This window comes from Phyllobates terribilis, unplaced genomic scaffold (assembly GCF_046119375.1).
Source record: "Phyllobates terribilis strain yellow unplaced genomic scaffold, ASM4611937v1 Scaffold_11__3_contigs__length_659146591, whole genome shotgun sequence".
NCBI classification, from domain to species: domain Eukaryota; kingdom Metazoa; phylum Chordata; class Amphibia; order Anura; family Dendrobatidae; genus Phyllobates; species Phyllobates terribilis.
The window spans coordinates 646,746,616-646,768,870 of NW_027362771.1; the positions used below are offsets into that span (position 1 = coordinate 646,746,616).

General features: G+C 51.2%; 1 protein-coding gene across 3 annotated transcripts in view; it reads right to left on the minus strand.

Annotated features, from left to right (window-relative positions):
- Window positions 1-22,255, minus strand: part of SLC12A9 (solute carrier family 12 member 9) — a 47,071-nt gene continuing 24,816 nt past the window's right edge. For all 3 annotated transcript variants that reach the window (XM_073654578.1, XM_073654577.1, XM_073654579.1), the window contains 12 exons: window positions 15,656-15,790; window positions 15,248-15,379; window positions 14,855-15,148; window positions 11,451-11,558; window positions 10,734-10,845; window positions 9,826-9,983; window positions 9,663-9,745; window positions 9,441-9,565; window positions 9,166-9,358; window positions 6,705-6,879; window positions 5,131-5,277; window positions 1-5,012 (listed from right to left, as the gene is read on the minus strand). In XM_073654578.1, the coding sequence (XP_073510679.1) occupies window positions 4,177-5,012; window positions 5,131-5,277; window positions 6,705-6,879; window positions 9,166-9,358; window positions 9,441-9,565; window positions 9,663-9,745; window positions 9,826-9,983; window positions 10,734-10,845; window positions 11,451-11,558; window positions 14,855-15,148; window positions 15,248-15,379; window positions 15,656-15,790 (2,498 nt within the window). In that variant the 3' untranslated portion in view covers window positions 1-4,176. The remainder of the gene's footprint in view (window positions 5,013-5,130; window positions 5,278-6,704; window positions 6,880-9,165; window positions 9,359-9,440; window positions 9,566-9,662; window positions 9,746-9,825; window positions 9,984-10,733; window positions 10,846-11,450; window positions 11,559-14,854; window positions 15,149-15,247; window positions 15,380-15,655; window positions 15,791-22,255) is intronic.

Here is a 22,255-nt window from a genome sequence, read left to right on the forward strand (position 1 = left end):
TACGTTGCGGGCGTATACAGCGCGCTGGATCCGGGTACGTTGCGGGCGTATACAGCGCGCTGGATCCGGGTACGTTGCGGGCGTATACAGCGCGCTGGATCCGGGTACGTTGCGGGCGTATACAGCGCGCTGGATCCGGGTACGTTGCGGGCGTATGCAGCGCGCTGGATCAGGGTATATGCCGGCAGTCGGGGGTACACAGTGCACTGGATCCGGGTATATACCGGCAGTCGGGGGTACACAGTGCACTGGATCCGGGTATATACCGGCAGTCGGGGGTACACAGCGCACTGGATAAGGGTATATACCGGCAGTCGGGGGTACACAGTGCACTGGATCCGGGTATATACCGGCAGTCGGGGGTACACAGTGCACTGGATCCGGGTATATACCGGCAGTCGGGGGTACACAGCGCACTGGATCCGGGTATATACCGGCAGTCGGGGGTACACAGCGCACTGGATCCGGGTATATACCGGCAGTCGGGGATACACAGTGCACTGGATCCGGGTATATACTGGGTGTATGCAGTGCACTGAATCGGGGTATATACAGGGTGTATGCAGTGCACTGGATCCGAGTATATACCGGGCGTATACAGCGCGCTGGATCCGGGTACATACCGGGCGTATACAGCAGAGCTGGATCCGGGTACATACCGGGCGTATACAGCGCGCTGGATCCGGGTACATACCGGGCGTATACAGCGCGCTGGATCCGGGTACATACCGGGCGTATACAGCGCGCTGGATCCGGGTACATACCGGCAGTCGGGGGTACACAGTGCACTGGATCCGGGTATATACCAGCAGTCGGGGATACACAGTGCACTGGATTTGGGTATATACCGGCAGTCGGGGGTACACAGCGCACTGGATCCGGGTATATACCGGCAGTCGGGGGTATACAGCGCACTGGATCCGGGTATATACCAGCAGTCGGGGGTACACAGTGCACTGGATCCGGGTATATACCGGCAGTCGGGGGTATACAGCGCGCTGGATTTGGGTATATACCGGCAGTCGGGGGTATACAGCGCGCTGGATTTGGGTATATACCGGCAGTTGGGGGTACACAGTGCACTGGATCCGGGTATATACCGGCAGTCGGGGGTATACAGCGCACTGGATCCGGGTATATACCGGCAGTCGGGGGTACACAGTGCACTGGATCCGGGTATATACTGGGTGTATGCAGTGCACTGGATCCGAGTATATACCGGCAGTCGGGGGTACACAGTGCACTGGATCCGGGTATATACCGGCAGTCGGGGGTACACAGCGCACTGGATCCGGGTATATACCGGCAGTCGGGGGTACACAGTGCACTGGATCCGGGTATATACAGGGTGTATGCAGTGCACTGGATCCGAGTATATACCAGGCGTATAAAGCGCGCTGGATCCGGGTACATACCGGGCGTATAAAGCGCGCTGGATCCGGGTACATACCGGGCGTATACAGCGCACTGGATCCGGGTATATACCGGCAGTCGGGGGTATACATTGCACTGGATCCAGGTATATACCGGCAGTCGGGGGTATACAGCGCGCTGGATTTGGGTATATACCGGCAGTTGGGGGTACACAGTGCACTGGATCCGGGTATATACCGGCAGTCGGGGGTATACAGCGCACTGGATCCGGTTATATACCGGCAGTCGGGGGTACACAGTGCACTGGATCCGGGTATATACCGGCAGTCGGGGGTATACAGTGCACTGGATCCGGGTATATACCGGCAGTCGGGGGTACACAGTGCACTGGATTTGGGTATATACCGGCAGTTGGGGGTACACAGTGCACTGGATCCGGGTATATACCGGCAGTCGGGGGTATACAGCGCACTGGATCCGGTTATATACCGGCAGTCGGGGGTACACAGTGCACTGGATCCAGGTATATACCGGCAGTCGGGGGTATACAGTGCACTGGATCCGGGTATATACCGGCAGTCGGGGGTACACAGTGCACTGGATTTGGGTATATACCGGCAGTTGGGGGTACACAGTGCACTGGATCCGGGTATATACCGGCAGTCGGGGGTACACCGTGCACTGGATCTGGGTATATACCGGCAGTTGGGGGTACACAGTGCACTGGATTTGGGTATATACCGGCAGTTGGGGGTACACAGTGCACTGGATCCGGGTATATACCGGCAGTCGGGGGTATACAGCGCACTGGATCCGGTTATATACCGGCAGTCGGGGGTACACAGTGCACTGGATCCAGGTATATACCGGCAGTCGGGGGTATACAGTGCACTGGATCCGGGTATATACCGGCAGTCGGGGGTACACAGTGCACTGGATTTGGGTATATACCGGCAGTTGGGGGTACACAGTGCACTGGATCCGGGTATATACCGGTAGTCAGGGGTATACAGCGCACTGGATCCGGGTATATACCAGCAGTCGGGGGTACACCGTGCACTGGATCTGGGTATATACCGGCAGTTGGGGGTACACAGTGCACTGGATCCGGGTATATACCAGCAGTCGGGGGTACACAGTGCACTGGATCCGGGTATATACCGGCAGTTGGGGGTATACAGCGCGCTGGATCAGGGTATACAGCCACTACTCCCCTGCAGACGTGTGGGATCCTGGTTCCCGGACCCCTTTTTGCAGGGAGCAGACGTCACTGGATCCGGCTCCAGAGCGGCGCCGGGTGGAATCTGCCGTCACGGTCTCAGGTCTCCGGCCGGCGGCAATAAGGCTGTCAGGATTCTGGGCTGAAATATTCCGTCTTCTTCAGGGTCCATTAGAGTCAGACGGAGCAGTGAGGCCCGACGACCCTGCCCCCGCCCGCTCAGACCCCGGACAGTCTCAGTACCCGCACGACACGGAGCCCGCCGGCCGGTGTGTTGGAGCCACAGGAACCAGAACTAAACTTCTCTCCCATAATAGAAAAAAAACAAAGAAAAGTTAGAAAAGGCCAAAAACCCCTAAACGTTAGTAATGAGCAAAAGTACAGCGATCCGAGCGCTGGAGAGGGTCACAAGAGCGAAACATACATGGAGGCGGCCGGACCCCCTGTGCGTAAGGAGTGATATCAGGTCACGTGACTGTCGGCCATCTTTGTCAGGACCAAGGTGGACATCAGGACCTCACCCCCCCTTAATTCATTACTGTGACTTGTGCGGGGACTAGAGGATGCTGGGAGCAGAGCGACCATAGAAGACTGAAGGATTACTGCTGCCCTGCCCTGAAGCATTGTGGGAGATGCAGTGCGTGTTCTCCAGTACCTAGTGCATTGTGGGAGCTCAGCTGCGGCACAATAATTCATGCAGCTTTGGATGTAATTGGAGTGCACAAAAAATAGAAAGTCAGAACTGTGAAGGTAAAGATAGAAGAGGAGTGTATGACGTGATTGCAAGAGCAGAACTCTAAACGCAGCTCTGGATGTGATGCATTTAAATAGCAAAATTGTGATTTCAGCTCTGGCTGTGAAGGCGAGACATAATAGAGGAGTGAATGTTGTGAAGACATCTTGTAAGAGCGGAATGGTTAATGCAGTGCTGTATGCGACAAGATTACAATGTAGAATTGTGACTGCAGCTTTGGCTGTGAATGGAGTGTGACATAGCAGGTATGAGCATGAAAGTGAGACAGAAGAGGAGCGTATGCTGTGACTGCAAGAACAGTACTGTAAGTGCAGCTCTGGGTGCGACACATGAGGAACATGCAGAACAGTAAAATTGTGCTGCAGATTTGGGTGTGATTGGAGTATAGGCATGAAATGACACAATGTTAAAAGATGAAGAGGTTCCTGTTCATCCAGAAATAAATAAAACAGCCTGAACCCCTGGAAATACAGGAAGCATGGAGATGAGGCGGTGCGACCGATTCCAACCAATGACTGAACAGAAAAAACAAAATCCAAAAACCCTCCGTCCGTGTAAAGTGCAAAAAGAAAACCGTTCAGAATAAAGGCGGAACACGTGCGGGAGCGAATCATGGGCGAAACGCACCGCTCGCCCGCCATCGGACGCGGCTGTAGGCATCAGGAGCAATGGCCGCCGATCTCCAGCTCCACATCCATGGGATGATCACTGGGGCTCAGCGGGGGGAGAACTACACCCAAACATGGAGGATAAGGTGGCATCGAAACGTGGATCATTATTGCGCTGGAAGGTTCTAGAAGCCGCAGGAATGGTTGATGCAGGAGGTCCGTCACAGTTCTGTGCAGGTAACGGGGCTGAGACCATGGATCATTAGAGTGGGGCCTAGCCCCTCCGTCAGGGTGTTCAGTTCCTCCAAGTATCGTTCATGTATGGTGGGGTCTGCAGGAGGACGGGGGAGGTAGAGGAACCGCACAGCGGACTCCACGCCGCCTTCCTCCAGTACCGCCTGCTTGGCCGCCTTCAGATACTCCACAGAGATGGGCTCCCGAGTTAGGCCTGTGTGCTCTCCACCCTGGCCCCGCAACACCGCCACCCTATCCCAGTCCACCACCCGGATAGCTGCTCGGATGCGCAACTTGACGAGCAGCTCGCGGAACTTGATTTCCGCTGCTAACAAGCCGTTTCCACCAGCGCTACTGCCACCTGATGACTCCACACAGAGAAAGACCCGCAGCTGGTACCGGCGCCACGAGGCTGCCATGTTCAGAATGCACGCCATCTGGAGCAAAAATAAACTGCAAACATCCACGTAGGCAGAAGCCTGGGAGCGGAGGAGGTCCAGAGGCCACACATCAATGTACAAGGCGGCATTAGAGGTGAGGGTCTCCGGCCTCACCAGTGAAGGGAAACCCCGCGCCAACACAACGTTCTTATGCATCTTCAGGGCATCGCGGATTATTGCTACATACTCCATAGGTGGCAAGTGGTGTGGAGTCTCTGGACCACGAACAGGGGGAAAGTGGGCCTGCAAAGATGTGGCGTCCACACCAAAGGGGTCGTCATGTGGAGAAAGACCAGGGGTGAAGGCCGAGTCCAGTAGAAAATAGTCTTCTGGGGTGGTGTCATCGTAGAATCCAAGCACCAGGGTGTTTGGCTTCATTCCTCCTGCAAGGGGGATACAATATGAGGTGATCGAGCGTGTGAGGTCAGTGGAGGAAGCCAATGGTTTCCGTTTATCCAAGCGGAGAGTGGGCACCAGCGATGGAACATGCACTGTACATACCGAGCCCTGTGATACGTAGAAGTTGCTGTGTCCCGTGTCGTACCGATGAACTCAGGGTCAAATCCACGAAAGCTTTAACATTTAACTTATCCACCAGACTCATCCAGAAGCTGTAATGTGCCTGAACCGGGTCAGAAGGGAGCGCATCTGAGGACAGAAGAAGAGGAGAACGCCGTGTCAAAGCACCCATCTTACCAGGGCGCCCATCCTTACAAAACACTCAACATGTCAGACTCTCCATATAGGAGCGCCCATCCGGTCAGACTGCCCAACCTGTCAGTGCACCCATCCGGTCAGACTGCCCAACCTGTCAGTGCACCCATCCGGTCAGACTGCCCAACCTGTCAGTGCACGAATCCTACCAGACTGCCCAACCTGTCAGTGCACCCATCCTACCAGACAGCCCAACCTGTCAGTGCACCCATCCTACCAGACAGCCCAACCTGTCAGTGCACCCATCCTACCAGACTGCCCAACCTGTCAGTGCACCCATCCTACCAGACTGCCCAACCTGTCAGTGCACCCATCCTACCAGACAGCCCAACCTGTCAGTGCACCCATCCTACCAGACAGCCCAACCTGTCAGTGCACCCATCCTACCAGACTGCCCAACCTGTCAGTGCACCCATCCTACCAGACTGCCCAACCTGTCAGTGCACCCATCCTACCAGACAGCCCAACCTGTCAGTGCACCCATCCTACCAGACAGCCCAACCTGTCAGTGCACCCATCCTACCAGACAGCCCAACCTGTCAGTGCACCCATCCTACCAGACAGCCCAACCTGTCAGTGCACCCATCCTACCAGACAGCCCAACCTGTCAGTGCACCCATCCTACCAGACTGCCCAACCTGTCAGTGCACCCATCCTACCAGACTGCCCAACCTGTCAATGCACCCATCCTACCAGACTGCCCAACCTGTCAGTGCACCCATCCTACCAGACAGCCCAACCTGTCAGTGCACCCATCCTACCAGACAGCCCAACCTGTCAGTGCACCCATCCTACCAGACAGCCCAACCTGTCAGTGCACCCATCCTACCAGACTGCCCAACCTGTCAGTGCACCCATCCTACCAGACTGCCCAACCTGTCAATGCACCCATCCTACCAGACTGCCCAACCTGTCAATGCACCCATCCTACCAGACTGCCCAACCTGTCAGTGCACCCATCCTACCAGACTGCCCAACCTGTCAGTGCACCCATCCTACCAGACTGCCCAACCTGTCAGTGCACCCATCCTACCAGACTGCCCAACCTGTCAGTGCACCCATCCTACCAGACTGCCCAACCTGTCAGTGCACCCATCCTACCAGACTGCCCATGTCAGAATACTCCTCCTATCAGGCTGCCAAACTACCCAATGCATCATGACGTCCATCATGTAAAACACATAATGTATCAAAGCACTAATTCAATAAGAGCAGCCAACTTACTACCCAAAGTATCAGAGCACTCTACATATTAAAGCGTCCAGATAGATGACCCAACATATCAGAGCACCTGTCCTACGAAACCACCTAATTTCACAATAGTGCCTCAGATCCGGCTAACACAGAATGCACCATCTCACCTAGATCTCCAGTTTCTACGTGACCCATAATGTACAGACCCCCTTTCTTCAGATCGTTGATGAACTTGATGAGTTGGCATGAACTCCGTGGGTTGGACACCATGAGCAGAATCTGTGGCCTCCAGAATTTTACATGCTCCTTACGTACATCCAAAAGAAGTAGATATTTCCTGACCTGAGGAGAGGAGCAAGGAAGATCAACTGTATGAGAATTTAAGGAAGAAAAAAAAAAAAAACGTTTGCTGTCTCTACTTCCATTTTATCATTCATAATAGTATGACCATAACATGTTTTTTAACCTAAATAATATCATTCTTCAAGGTGGACCTCCTCCTGTCTCATACCCATCATTCATCATAGTCAACCTCCTTATGTCTCATCCCCATCATTCTTCAAGGTGGACCTCCCGTGTCTCATCATTATCATTCATCATGGTGGACCTCTTCATGTCATTTACCTCATCACCATTATTCTTCATGCTGGACTTCCACGTGTCTCATCTACCTCATCACTATCATTCTTAATGGTGAACCTTCTCATCTCTCATCTGCCTCATCACTATCATTCTTCATAGTGAACCTTCTCATCTCTCATCTGCCTCATCACTATCATTCTTAATGGTGAACCTTCTCATCTCTCATCTGCCTTATCACTATCATTCTTCATGGTGTACCTACTTGTGTCTCATCCATTTCAAGACCATCATTCTTCATGGTGGACTTCCTGATGTCTCATCTGCCTCATCGCTATCATTCTTCATGGTGGACTTCCTGATGTCTCATCTACCTCATCGCTATCATTCTTCATGGTGGACTTCGTGATGTCTCATCTGCCTCATCGCCATCATTCTTCATGGTGGACTTCCTGATGTCTCATCTACCTCATCGCTATCATTCTTCATGGTGGACTTCCTGATGTCTCATCTGCCTCATCGCTATCATTCTTCATGGTGGACTTCCTGATGTCTCATCTACCTCATCGCTATCATTCTTCATGGTGGACTTCCTGATGTCTCATCTGCCTCATCGCTATCATTCTTCATGGTGGACTTCCTGATGTCTCATCTACCTCATCGCTATCATTCTTCATGGTGGACTTCCTGATGTCTCATCTGCCTCATCACTATCATTCTTCATGGTGGACTTCCTGATGTCGCATCTACCTCATCGTTATCATTCTTCATGGTGGACTTCCTGATGTCGCATCTACCTCATCGTTATCATTCTTCATGATGGACTTCGTGATGTCTCATCTGCCTCATCGCTATCATTCTTCATGGTGGACTTCCTGATGTCTCATCTGCCTCATCGCTATTATTCTTCATGGTGGACTTCCTGATGTCTCATCTACCTCATCGCTATCATTCTTCATGGTGGACTTCCTGATGTCTCATCTGCCTCATCACTATCATTCTTCATGGTGGACTTCCTGATGTCTCATCTACCTCATCGCTATCATTCTTCATGGTGGACTTCCTGATGTCTCATCTGCCTCATCACTATCATTCTTCATGGTGAACCTTCTCATCTCTCATCTGCCTCATCACTATCATTCTTCATGGTGGACTTCCTGATGTCTCATCTACCTCATCGCTATCACTCTTCATGGTGGACTTCCTGATGTCTCATCTACCTCATCGCTATCATTCTTCATGGTGGACTTCCTGATGTCTCATCTGCCTCATCGCTATCATTCTTCATGGTGGACTTCCTGATGTCTCATCTGCCTCATCACTATCATTCTTCATGGTGGACTTCCTGATGTCTCATCTACCTCATCGCTATCATTCTTCATGGTGAACCTTCTCATCTCTCATCTACCTCATCGCTATCATTCTTCATGGTGGACTTCGTGATGTCTCATCTGCCTCATTGCTATCATTCTTCATGGTGGACTTCCTGATGTCTCATCTACCTCATCGCTATCATTCTTCATGGTGGACTTCCTGATGTCTCATCTGCCTCATCGCTATCATTCTTCATGGTGGACTTCCTGATGTCTCATCTGCCTCATCACTATCATTCTTCATGGTGGACTTCCTGATGTCTCATCTACCTCATCGCTATCATTCTTCATGGTGGACTTCCTGATGTCTCATCTGCCTCATCACTATCATTCTTCATGGTGAACCTTCTCATCTCTCATCTGCCTCATCACTATCATTCTTCATGGTGGACTTCCTGATGTCTCATCTGCCTCATCACTATCATTCTTCATGGTGGACTTCCTGATGTCTCATCTACCTCATCGCTATCATTCTTCATGGTGGACTTCCTGATGTCTCATCTACCTCATCGCTATCATTCTTCATGGTGGACTTCCTGAAGTCTCATCTACCTCATCGCTATCATTCTTCATGGTGGACTTCCTGATGTCTCCTCAGTCTCATCACTATCATTCTGCATGGTGGATCTTTCCATGTCTCATGTGCCTCCACTTTCATACTATTGCCAGGTCTCACCTGATGGAATATAAGTGCTTGGCTGATGTATCCCCAACTGCTGCTGCCACTCCTGAAGTGAATAAATCCCAGTAGAAGGAGAAGGAGGACAATGCTGCCAGAGGCATAGGCAGGGTTAATGAGAAACATCATTACGAGGCAGCTCAAGATGCCAAGCAGGCAAGTGTGCCAGGAGAAGAGACGGAATGTGGGTCTATGAAGAATAAGGAAAAAATCTGCACAATATGAAGCAGGAAAAAAGAAAACTTGAAAAAAGTTGCAAGTAGACAACTTACCGGAAATTTGGTGCAGACGCCCATTCAAGTGCCAAACAGGCAAGGTCTATTGCCGCATATGCCATGAGGTAGAAAACAGTTACTATTCCAGCAATGGTGTTCAACTTTCCGGCCAGCAGGACCAGCTAAGAAGAACAGAGAAGCAGATTGTGCAGTTGACTTTTTGAGGAGACATTAACTTGGCAACCAACGGCACAAAATGAATCCCAGAAAACATCTCACCTGCACCAATGACCAGGTGTACACCACCGCTCCCAAGGGGTTGCCTCCCTTCGTCACAAGCTTTGCAGGAGCTAGGAGGATTCCTGAAAAAGCCACGAGATTAGATGGACTAGAGGCCACAGAGCTCTGGAAATAACCGAGAATCAACATATAGAAGTCTCACCAAACAGGTCATCCTTGGCGAGAGCATGCAAGATGCGAGATGCCCCAATGAGAGTGCTCATGGAGGCTGAAAGAGAGGTGGCGTAAACTCCAATCAAGACAAACGGAGGCCAGAAATTGATTTGACGGAAGAATCCATAGTCTTCTCTAAGTAACGTCCTGAGAAAAGCGAAAAATGATCACAGATAACATCAAGAGTGGACCTCAAGAATCATGGTCCACTGGTGGTGCCGCCAGATCTCAATTCAACCTAACTACCCATACTTTACTAAAGGTACAGGACCAATGACTTCATCTCTTAATCTACTGGAGTACAAGTGTGAAAATGATGGGCACTCGGCTGATCTACTGGGTTACCCCTTATCAGGAGGGGCATTAGATTGTGGTGGTCTGCTCATCCATACATCCTCTCATTTCTACATGAATATTGACCCTTTAGATGAAGCATCCTAGAGAGTGAGCTTAGAAAATAATCTGACTTCACAATACTCTGCCGGGAAAGGTTTATTCTATGTGTGTCTATGTGTAGACTCTTCATCATCGCGTTTTGCAGGTATGTCATGATGATGTTCTTAAGGGAAACGGTAAGACGTTTCATCCTTCCCTTACCATGGTCATCATGAATCAGATCCTGGCGCCAAGACTGCAGTCATATATGTCTTACTCTGCAACGCTCCGGCATTTCAGGGTTCTTTGAAGAACCTACCAGCTTCTCCCAGAACTGCTCCAATTGGTAGGTACCTCCCATTCCCATACATGTGCATCAGGAAAGACCTGTCAATTACCCAAACAGAGCGGGGAGAAGCTGGCTGGGGCACGCCGGACTAGTCATGTCTATTGCTATAGTCTCCGGAAAGGTGCAGAAAGCTAAAAAGGTGGACACATCTGAGATCAGCAGCAATTACAGACCTGTCACAAGTCAAAGCAGTAAAGATGAAGAGGATCAGATAGACGAAGAGCGTGATGATCACCGCTATGATGGTGCCGATAGGAATGGCGCGGCTTGGCTGCTTTAGCTCTCCTGCAAAAATAAAAAAAAAATCACTTGAGAACATGGAGGACCTGGCTGCTTTTTCACCAAGGATTCCCACCATTGTATCTCTCTGACCCTAATCCCCCAACTCTGGTCGCGAATTCTGGTTCCCTCTTGACTGCCCACCATGTACATGGTCTCACCAACCTTGATGCAAAAAAAATAAATAACATATTGCTTCTTTAGCCAAAAACGAGTGAAGTTCACCATATTGAGTCTTAGAACAGAGAAATGAATTGCGCAGATGTTTTAAAAGTTATGTAAAAGAGAAAATTTGTGACATAAAATAAACCAAAGCCTCACACAAAGACCAGGCCAAAAAACAGCCGTAGATGTAGCACCCTCCAAGGCCATGGACGTCAAAAGTCTACTCCATCTGGGGGTCATCAATGGATCGGCCAAGGTGGAGCTTCATGGTAGATCCCACCCATAACTGCCCATCGAGCATGCAGACGCTACCCCCTGCCCATGGTGTAGACTTAAGTCACCCGATAACCCACAGCCCTAATCCTACACTCTCAGAAAATGGTGACCAGACTGTGAACGTCTACAGCCATGATGTTTCCAGAGAAGATCTGTGTTTTCAGTCTTACCAGACATATTACATCCCGCCATGATACCGGTGCATCCATTAAACATGACAGCAAAGACGGTGGCGAAATTCATGAGGTTTCCAGTGGTGTAATCCAGGGAGTAGTCCGCTAATAGAAAACAGAGGAAATGGAGGTGAGCAAGTGAAGACATACGCCATTGACAAGATGGCAACCAGACATTGCAGCTGCCCACCCAAACCTTGCGTTACCCCTAAAGGAGAGCGGTCAGAAGGCCTACATCCTATACTTCATAAATAGAGGGTTTTGGTTTTTTTCCGGCCCCAAGGATCTAGGTCTATAGATCCATACCTAAAGCTTACCAGGATAGAAATGACACCCGTTATTAGGACCACCGATCCTCACACTGGACAGACTTCCGTTTGACTTTTATTACTTCCAGAATGAGTGAAGCATCTGGAACCTTCTATATTAGTTGTCATACTGGTGGTGTGATAAGCAATACAGCTTGTCGAAGGGGTTTGTGAAGACTTCTAGTGAATGCTGAAGATGTCGGAGGGAGGCACAACCATATGCACTACTCATAAAAAGTTAGGGATATTTGGCTTTTGGGGCAAAATGTATGGAAAACGTACAAACTTAAGTGATATTTTATGACAGTCGGGCATTTAAGTAGAAGCAGGAATTGTGATTTCCTCATCTCAAACAATTGATTGAAACAAAAAGCCAACAACTGAGATGGGTATACCCCAACAAAAAAAAATGTCAGGGTCTCAATAACTTGTCCTGTGGCCATCAGCATCAATTACAGTATGACAACACCACCTCAGGCTGTTCACAAGCCGAGTTACTGTCTACTGAAGCATGGCATCCCACTCTTCTTGAAGGGCGTTGAGATTCTGGTGTACAGAGTAACGAGCCTCTACATGGTGACTCAACTGAACCTATAGGTTTTTTATGGGATTCAGGTCGGGAGAAAGTGCAGGCCACTCCATCTGAGGTTCCCCAGTCTCCAGCAGCCGTTCCCCAATAATGCGACATCAACAAGCTGGAGCATTGTCATCCATGAAGATGAAGTTAGGTCAGTGTTGGTCATGCAGAGGCACTATGACGTTACTCAAGAGGTAGGGGCTTGTCATAAAGTGTAGGGCAGATCTGTATTGACTAGACACCTGCCCACACTCTAACACCACCACCAAAATCTTGTCTGGTGACAAGAGTGGCTCCTTGACGTCTCCAACATCGTTGCCGGCCATCATTTCTACTCAGCGTGAATCAACTTTCATCAGTAAACAACACTGAGGCCCACTGGTCCCTCATCCAGCGTAGACAATGATGCCTGAGCCTGGTGTGTGGTCAGGTACCTTGCAGGTTGTCTAGCAAGCAGATCACACTGATGTAAATTGTTTAGAACGGTCCAATGTGACACTTGGTGCCTCGCACCTCTCTTAAATGTGCCTGGAGTTGTGTGACATTCATCATCCGGGTCTGAAGGGCTTTGTTCACAATGAAGTGGTTATCAGTGTGGGATGTGGCCAAAGGACGTCCACTTCTCTGCCTTCCTGCGACTCTTTCAGTCTCTCTGTTGCACCCTCCTGATGACTCTTCCAGTCTCTCTGCATCTCTGTTGCACCCTCCTGATGACTCTTCCAGTCTCTTGGTTGCACCTTCCTGCGACTCTTCCAGTCTCTCAGTTGCACCCTCCTGATGACTCTTCCAGTCTCTCAGTTGCACCCTCCTGATGACCCTTCCAGTCTCTGTTGCACCCTCCTGATGACCCTTCCAGTCTCTCTGTTGCACCCTCCTGATGACTCTTCCAGTCTCTCTGTTGCACCCTCCTGATGACTCTTCCAGTCTCTCTGCATCTCTGTTGCACCCTCCTGATGACTCTTCCAGTCTCTTGGTTGCACCTTCCTGCGACTCTTCCAGTCTCTCAGTTGCACCCTCCTGATGACTCTTCCAGTCTCTCAGTTGCACCCTCCTGATGACCCTTCCAGTCTCTGTTGCACCCTCCTGATGACCCTTCCAGTCTCTCTGTTGCACCCTCCTGATGACTCTTCCAGTCTCTCTGTTGCACCCTCCTGATGACTCTTCCAGTCTCTCTGTTGCACCCTCCTGATGACTCTTCCAGTCTCTCTGTTGCACCCTCCTGATGACCCTTCCAGTCTCTCTGTTGCACCCTCCTGATGACTCTTCCAGTCTCTGTCTCTCTTTTGCACCCTCCTGATGACTCTTCCAGTCTCTCTGTTGCACCCTCCTGATGACTCTTCCAGTCTCTCTGTATCTCTGTTGCACCCTCCTGATGACTCTTCCAGTCTCTCTCTTGCACCCTCCTGATGACTCTTCCAGTCTCTCTGTTGCACCTTCCAGCAACTCTTCCAGTCTCTCTGTTGCACCCTCCTGATGACTCTTCCAGTCTCTCTGTATCTCTCTTGCACCCTCCTGATGACTCTGTGACACTAAGCTCGGTGGTCACCTCTGTCTGAGAACATCAAGCTTGAAGCCCCACAATGGTGGCGGTACTGTTCATCAATTGGTAGGTGTCGTCTTGGTCTCATGATGTCACAATGTGAACAGGATGATGTAGAATACTGTTTTAATACAAATTCTAATTGAACCCCCAAAAATTATTGGGCGATTCATGGATCAAAACATCTGTTGTGAATTTTGCCATTAAGTTTCTTGTTAGAGAACAGCAAGTTGTGCAAAAAGTACTGAAACATTGTACAGGTGGACAAGCGCATTCACAAGTTTAGAGACGTCACATTAAGTTCACCTGAAAAGGTCAGAGTGCATTTTAGGTTCATTCGGACATTACACCCTAAAGCCAAACATCCCTAACTTTTTGTGAGTAGAGTTTTACAGTGGATTTAAGAAGTCTACAAACTTCTGTAAAATACCAGGTTTTTGTCACGTAACGAAGTTCAATCATTTCAGAACTTTTTCCCACTTTAATGTTGCAAATAATCTGCACAAATCCATTGAGAAAAACTGAAATCAGGGGACAATAAAAAACAAGAAAACTACAATAATGTGGTTGCATAAGTGTGAACACCCTCTTATAATTGGGCTGTCGTTGTATTCAGAATCAGCCAATCACAATTACCCTCCTGTTATACAATAGTCAATGCACAATGGCCACCATTTACAGCGATTCCGATTAGAAAATGTGTCACTGTTCTAGGCCGATTTCCTGACATTTTCTGGTCTGTAAACAGCTGACAACACAGCAAAGGATCTCATAAGTGGAAAGTTGTCAGTCAGAAGAAGGTACAACAAACTTTCCAAGGCATTGTATCTACCATTGATACTGTGAAGACATAATCAAGAAGGGGCTGAAATGTGACAGAACAGTGTCATTACCAAGAGATGGACATCCCTCAAACATTCATCAGAAATCAAGAAGAAAATTGGTCTGGGAGGAGGAGGAGGCTCTCATTGCTTACCGTGTAAGTTGTTATGTAAGGTGGTACTATTGATTCCGGTGTACTCTCCGATCAGAGTCACATTTCCCCCGTGGCGAATAGTAATTTGGCGTGGTCCAACTGCTAAAAAACTGAGCACAATGGACAAAAGAACCAAAGTGACCAGAATAAAGATGAAGAAAGCCGCTTGGGAATAGATGGAAGCTCCAACCAGACAAACTGACAGACAGACCAGGAGCACCACGCTAGCGTACAGGAAGCTGTATCCATAGCCCTGTGGCAGGGATCGTAGAGGGTTGGTGGGATCAGACGAGTCTGGAGGGACACGAGACATGATTGGTTATGGAGCTACAGACAAAAAGGAACAGAAGGGCAAACAATGGGGTCGAATTCGGAATAAAATACAGAACTGACCTTTCCCAAAGATATCCAGAACGCCCTCCACCAAACCAAGAACGTAGACGCCACACGCACACACGTTGGCCAAGTAGAACATGAGTCCGATGCTGCCACCAAACTCTGGGCCCAGTGTCCTCGAGATCATAACTTGGAGAAGTCAAGGAAAAAATCATGTACTGACTTACCATCCCCTTCTCACTGGCCAGGACGGGTCTAATGGTCACATGAGCTCCCAACAATAAATGGTTGACTACGTAGAGATAATCTTAGAGCTCAATGTCAGGCTGCAGATGCCGGTTAGGACAGATATTACTTCAAGAACTGAAACGCGTTGTATGAATGATGCGACTTCTCCGGGACAATACAAACCACATGGATAGACAGTAATAAAAACCATGCACTGACATGCTCATATGAGGATACAGTAGGCTCCACCACCTTGGACTGCGCCATTGGTAGAAATGGCACAAACACTGAGCACCGTCAACCAGATGATGGCGTATGCAACGAAGAGCATGAGAAGAGACTGCAGGAGACCGGCTTGGCCCACAACGAAACCTGCGGAGCAGAAATAGAGGAGAATGAGACAGCAGGGTTGCTAAACGCAAACCCAACATTCTGGTGACAGCAGCCATCTTTAATATTGTAGGATTTAAAGAAAAGACAGTACACCTGTCCCAGGATCATCAGTCTGAGTGATACGACTGTACGTCCGTCTTGGGATCAGTAGTCTGTAACATACGACCGTATGTCTGTCCAGGGATCATCAGTCTGCACAATACAACTTGTGCAAACAAAAAAAAGAATTGGAGTAGCCATAAACCACCAAGTAGAATAAAAAACAATATTTTTATTGACAACATGATTAAAATATATATTACAAAGTACCAACAAGAGGTCTCAAAGTAAAGGAGAAAAAAAAACACAGAACGTGGGAGAGTTCCACCCAGAGAACAATCTCAAATCGTACAGTGGCCAAAGCTGAAAAGTAAAGACACCCGTGTCAGACAAAAATTGTTATCAGTATACGTCTACGGAGTCACACATATAAGTAATAAAAGAATAAGCAGTATATAGTGTACATCCTGAGAGTGACATGTACCATATCGGGTGTCAAAGGCAATGCTGCACGGCTAGTGGAGTAGTGACTTATCCATATTAGGGAAAGGATGGAAATTTCCCACGCAACCCCAACGCGCGTTTCGCTTTCCGCTTTATTAAGGCAAGTGCCTTTACTTACACCTAAGGGTATATATATATATATGTCCGTCCCCACTGCCAATAAACATGGCACATGGTCAGAAGGAGCTGTGCTGAGTTCGTATGTTCAACTTTGTGGCACGCACATGTCATATGACGTCACAAGGTCAATTTTTGACCCGACACGTGCGCGCCATTAGATGGCCGGGCAAAACATTACAGCATCCAGCGTTCTGAGCATGCGCGCCTTGGCAGCCATTTTTTTTTTTAAGTCATTACGGGCGCAATCATGTATGTGGAGTCAAAAATGTGAGCATAAAATAAAAAAAGAGCGAGAAACAACGCAATTAATTCCCCGACCATCCACATACACCAGGTCACTAGGGGAAAGGAAGCAGTACTCAAGAAGGGGAAAAGAAAATGTTAAGGTATATCCATACCATAAAACAATTAATGAATCAATACATTTTGTACTAAAGGGCATGGAGCAAAAAAGAAGAAAAAAAACAACAAATAAGATAATCCCCTTCCATACAAATCCCTAGAAGTGAAAGAAAAATAAAATAATAAAGTAATGAAAGTTGCAAAATAATTGTAAAGATCCATAATATACATATATAAAGTCCAAGATAAAATCTAGTCTGATTTTTGTAATGGAAAGGATCCTCAAAGAAGAAAAGGACTTCATATATCGTGGCTGGGGGACACCGTCTACATATGAACAGACCATCAGTGGACATATAACCAATACGAAAAGCAAAAAACAAGCAAAAAAGAGTTTTTTCTTTCGGTTCCATAATCCCCGGTTCTGTGGCTATATATATATATATATATATATATATATATATATATATATATATATATATATATATATATATATATATATATATATATATATATATATATATATATATATATATATATATATATATATATATATATATATGGGTCTTTGCAATGTTTTAATTTTATGTGGTTTTAAATCTTTTTTTGTTTGGGTGTTTTGCTTTTAGTATTGGTTGTATGTCCACTGATGGTCTGTATATAAATCCATGCTTCACATCCGCATGTCCCTGGCAGGAAAAACGCATGTACAATCCGCACGTACAATCCGCACGTACAATCCGCACGTACAATCCGCACGTACAATCCGCACGCGTTTTTTCTGCCAGGGAGATGCAGAAACTCTCAGGAAAAAATCCTGAGCATTTCTGCATCGTGGGCACATAGCCTAAACCCCATCCTGGGGCAAAGATATGATGAACAGCCTCCCACCCGCTCTTCAGTTGTTCACATAAAAACCTAGCCCTTAAAAACGGCCGATTAACCCCTCTCAACACTTAGTGTGCTGGAACATTTTTCCTAAGTTCACATCACTAAAGCCAGCAACTTAAGTGATACATATCTTCCCTCCAGTACTTTACCAGTGACATTGTCACAAACTGTACATCTGTCCAATGATCAGAAGTCTGTACGATACGACCCTACATCTATCCTGGGATCATCAGTCTGTACGATACGACCGCACCCCTATCCTGGGATCATCAATCTGTACGATACGACCCTACGTCTATCCTGGGATCATCAGTCCGTACGATACGACCCTACGTCTATCCAGGGATCATCAGTCTGTACGATACGACCGCACCCCTATCCTGGGATCATCAGTCTGTACGATACGACCCTAGGTCTATCCTGGGATTATCAGTCTGTACGATACGACCCTATGTCTATCCTGGCAAAACTTCTGCCCACTTATGGGGCTGATCCCAGGGAGGGAGGAAAAGAAGCCACATGTTTAGTCAGTGAGTTGGTGGAATGACGTCGAAGGGATAGGATCTAGGTTGAGGTCCTGGAACCATGGATGGATGGCTTATGGAGTTAGGAGATCGGTTGCTGACTGGGCTGGATAAACGTGTACAGTTGTGGGATCTGCCGTCTGGATTTGATGAACTTTCTTAAGGATACTGGATACCTGTGTTTCTATCATTGTATCAGTGGTCTGGAGGAGTGTGGACTGTGGCTACAGATATACTGGCTGGAGATACGAAATCTGTGGGCCAACCAAAAGTTGGGAGACAGCGAGTATCGCCCGGTACGGAGACAGTGGAACTACCGCCCCGGGGAGAGGATCTTGTGGAGTGGGGGCAATGTATTTTGGCCATTTACCTGGAGTTGTTGTAAAACCATGGATGTAAGGAATAAAATATTGTTGCATCGTTAACCTGCCTAGGTGATTATTACAACCCACAACTTCAGATCTTCATACTAACATACGTCTGCCCCCCGGAATAGACAGCCTGCACCAAGCGACTCTGCATCTGCCCCCCCGGAATCGTCAGCCTGCACCATGCGCTGCGTCTGCACCAAGCGACTCTGCGTCTGCCCCCTCAGGATCGTCAGCCCGCCCATGCAACTCTACGTCTGCCCCCCAGAATAGTCAGCCTGCACCAAGCGACTCTACGTCTGCCCCCCGGGATAGTCAGCCTGCACCATGCGACTCTACGTCCGGCCCCCGGGATCGTCAGCCTGCACCATGCGACTCTACGTCCGCCCCCCGGGATCGTCAGCCTGCACCAAGCGACTCTACGTCCGCCCCCCGGGATCGTCAGCCTGCACCAAGCGACTCTACGTCCGCCCCCCGGGATCGTCAGCCTGCACCATGCGACTCTACGTCCGCCCCCAGGGATCGTCAGCCTGAACCATGCGACTCTACGTCCGCCCCCCGGGATCGTCAGCCTGCACCATGCGACTCTACGTCCGCCCCCCGGGATCGTCAGCCTGCACCATGCGACTCTACGTCCGCCCCCCGGGATCGTCAGCCTGCACCATGCGACTCTACGTCCGCCCCCCGGGATCGTCAGCCTGCACCATGCGACTCTACGTCCGCCCCCCGGGATCGTCAGCCTGCACCATGCGACTCTACGTCCGCCCCCCGGGATCGTCAGCCTGCACCATGCGACTCTACGTCCGCCCCCCGGGATCGTCAGCCTGCACCATGCGACTCTACGTCCGCCCCCCGGGATCGTCAGCCTGCACCATGCGACTCTACGTCCGCCCCCCGGGATCGTCAGCCTGCACCATGCGACTCTACGTCCGCCCCCCGGGATCGTCAGCCTGCACCATGCGACTCTACGTCCGCCCCCCGGGATCGTCAGCCTGCACCATGCGACTCTACGTCCGCCCCCCGGGATCGTCAGCCTGCACCATGCGACTCTACGTCCGCCCCCCGGGATCGTCAGCCTGCACCATGCGACTCTACGTCCGCCCCCCGGGATCGTCAGCCTGCACCATGCGACTCTACGTCCGCCCCCCGGGATCGTCAGCCTGCACCATGCGACTCTACGTCCGCCCCCCGGGATCGTCAGCCTGCACCATGCGACTCTACGTCCGCCCCCCGGGATCGTCAGCCTGCACCATGCGACTCTACGTCCGCCCCCCGGGATCGTCAGCCTGCACCATGCGACTCTACGTCCGCCCCCCGGGATCGTCAGCCTGCACCATGCGACTCTACGTCCGCCCCCCGGGATCGTCAGCCTGCACCATGCGACTCTACGTCCGCCCCCCGGGATCGTCAGCCTGCACCATGCGACTCTACGTCCGCCCCCCGGGATCGTCAGCCTGCACCATGCGACTCTACGTCCGCCCCCCGGGATCGTCAGCCTGCACCATGCGACTCTACGTCCGCCCCCCGGGATCGTCAGCCTGCACCATGCGACTCTACGTCCGCCCCCCGGGAATCGTCAGCCTGCACCATGCGACTCTACGTCCGCCCCCCGGGATCGTCAGCCTGCACCATGCGACTCTACGTCCGCCCCCCGGGATCGTCAGCCTGCACCATGCGACTCTACGTCCGCCCCCCGGGATCGTCAGCCTGCACCATGCGACTCTACGTCCGCCCCCCGGGATCGTCAGCCTGCACCATGCGACTCTACATCCGCGCCCCGGGATCGTCAGCCTGCACCATGCGACTCTACGTCTGCCCCCCGGGATCGTCAGCCTGCGCCATGCGACTCTACGTCTGCCCCCCGGGATCGTCAGCCTGCATCATGCGGCTCGTCTGCCCCCCCGGGATCGTCAGCCTGCACCATGCAACTCTGGATCTGCCCACCTAGAATAGTCAGCCTGCACCAAGCGACTCTGTGTCTGCCCCCCGGGATCGTCAGCCTGCACCAAGAGACTCTGCGTCTGCCCCCCGGGATCGTCAGCCTGCACCAAGAGACTCTGCGTCTGCCCCCCGGGATCGTCAGCCTGCACCAAGAGACTCTGCGTCTACTCCCCCGGAATAGTCAGCCTGCACCAAGCGACTTTGCGTCTGCCCCCGGAATGGTCAGCCTGCACCATGCGACTCTACATCTGCCCCCCGGGAATGTCAGACTGCACCATGCGACTCTACGTCTGCCCCCCGGGATCGTCAGCCTGCGCCATGCGACTCTACGTCTGCCCCCCGGGATCGTCAGCCTGCATCATGCGACTCGTCTGCCCCCCCGGGATCGTCAGTCTGCATCTGCCCACCTAGAATCGTCAGCCTGCACCAAGCGACTCTGTGTCTGCCCCCCGGGATCGTCAGCCTGCACCAAGAGACTCTGCGTCTACCCCCCCGGAATAGTCAGCCTGCACCATGCGACTCTACATCTGCTCCCCGAGATCGTCAGCCTGCACCATGCGACTCTACGTCTGTCCCCCGGAATCGTCAGCCTGCACCATGTGACTGTACGTCTGCCCCCCGGGATCGTCAGCCTGCACCATGCGACTCTACGTCTGTCCCCCGGAATCGTCAGCCTGCACCATGTGACTCTACGTCTGCCCCCCGGGATCGTCAGCCTGCACCAAGCAACTCTACGTCTGCCCCCGGGATCGTCAGCCTGCACCATGCGACTCTGCGTCTGCCCCCCGGGATCGTCAGCCTGCACCATTCGACTCTACGTCCGCCCCCGGGATCGTCAGCCTGCACCATGCGACTCTGCGTCTGCCCCCCGGGATCGTCAGCCTGCACCATGTGACTCTACGTCTGCCCCCGGGATCGTCAGCCTGCACCATGTGACTCTACGTCTGCCCCCCGGGATCGTCAGCCTGCACCATGTGACTCTACGTCTGCCCCCCGGGATCGTCAGCCTGCACCATGTGACTCTACGTCTGCCCCCTGGGATCGTCAGCCAGCAGCATGCGACTCTACGTCTGCCCCCCGGGATAGTCAGCCAGCACCATTCGACTCTGCGTCTGCCCCCCGGGATCGTCAGCCAGCACCATTCGACTCTGCGTCTGCCTCCCGGGATCGTCAGCCTGCACCATGCGACTCTACGTCCGCCCCCGGGATCGTCAGCCTGCACCATGCGACTCTACGTCTGCCCCCCCCCCCGGGATCGTCAGCCTGCACCATGCGACTCTGCGTCTGCCCCCCAGGATAGTCAGCCAGCACCATTCGACTCTACGTCCGCCCCCCGGGATCGTCAGCCTGCACCATGTGACTCTACGTCTGCCCCCCGGGATCGTCAGCCTGCACCATGTGACTCTACGTCTGCCCCCCGGGATCGTCAGCCTGCACCATGTGACTCTACGTCTGCCCCCCGGGATCGTCAGCCTGCACCATGTGACTCTACGTCTGCCCCCCGGGATCGTCAGCCTGCACCATGTGACTCTACGTCTGCCCCCGGGATCGTCAGCCTGCACCATGCTACTCTACGTCCGCCCCCCGGGATCGTCAGCCTGCACCATGCGACTCTGCGTCTGCCCCCCGGGATCGTCAGCCTGCACCATGTGACTCTACGTCTGCCCCCCGGGATCGTCAGCCTGCACCATGTGACTCTACGTCTGTCCCCCGGG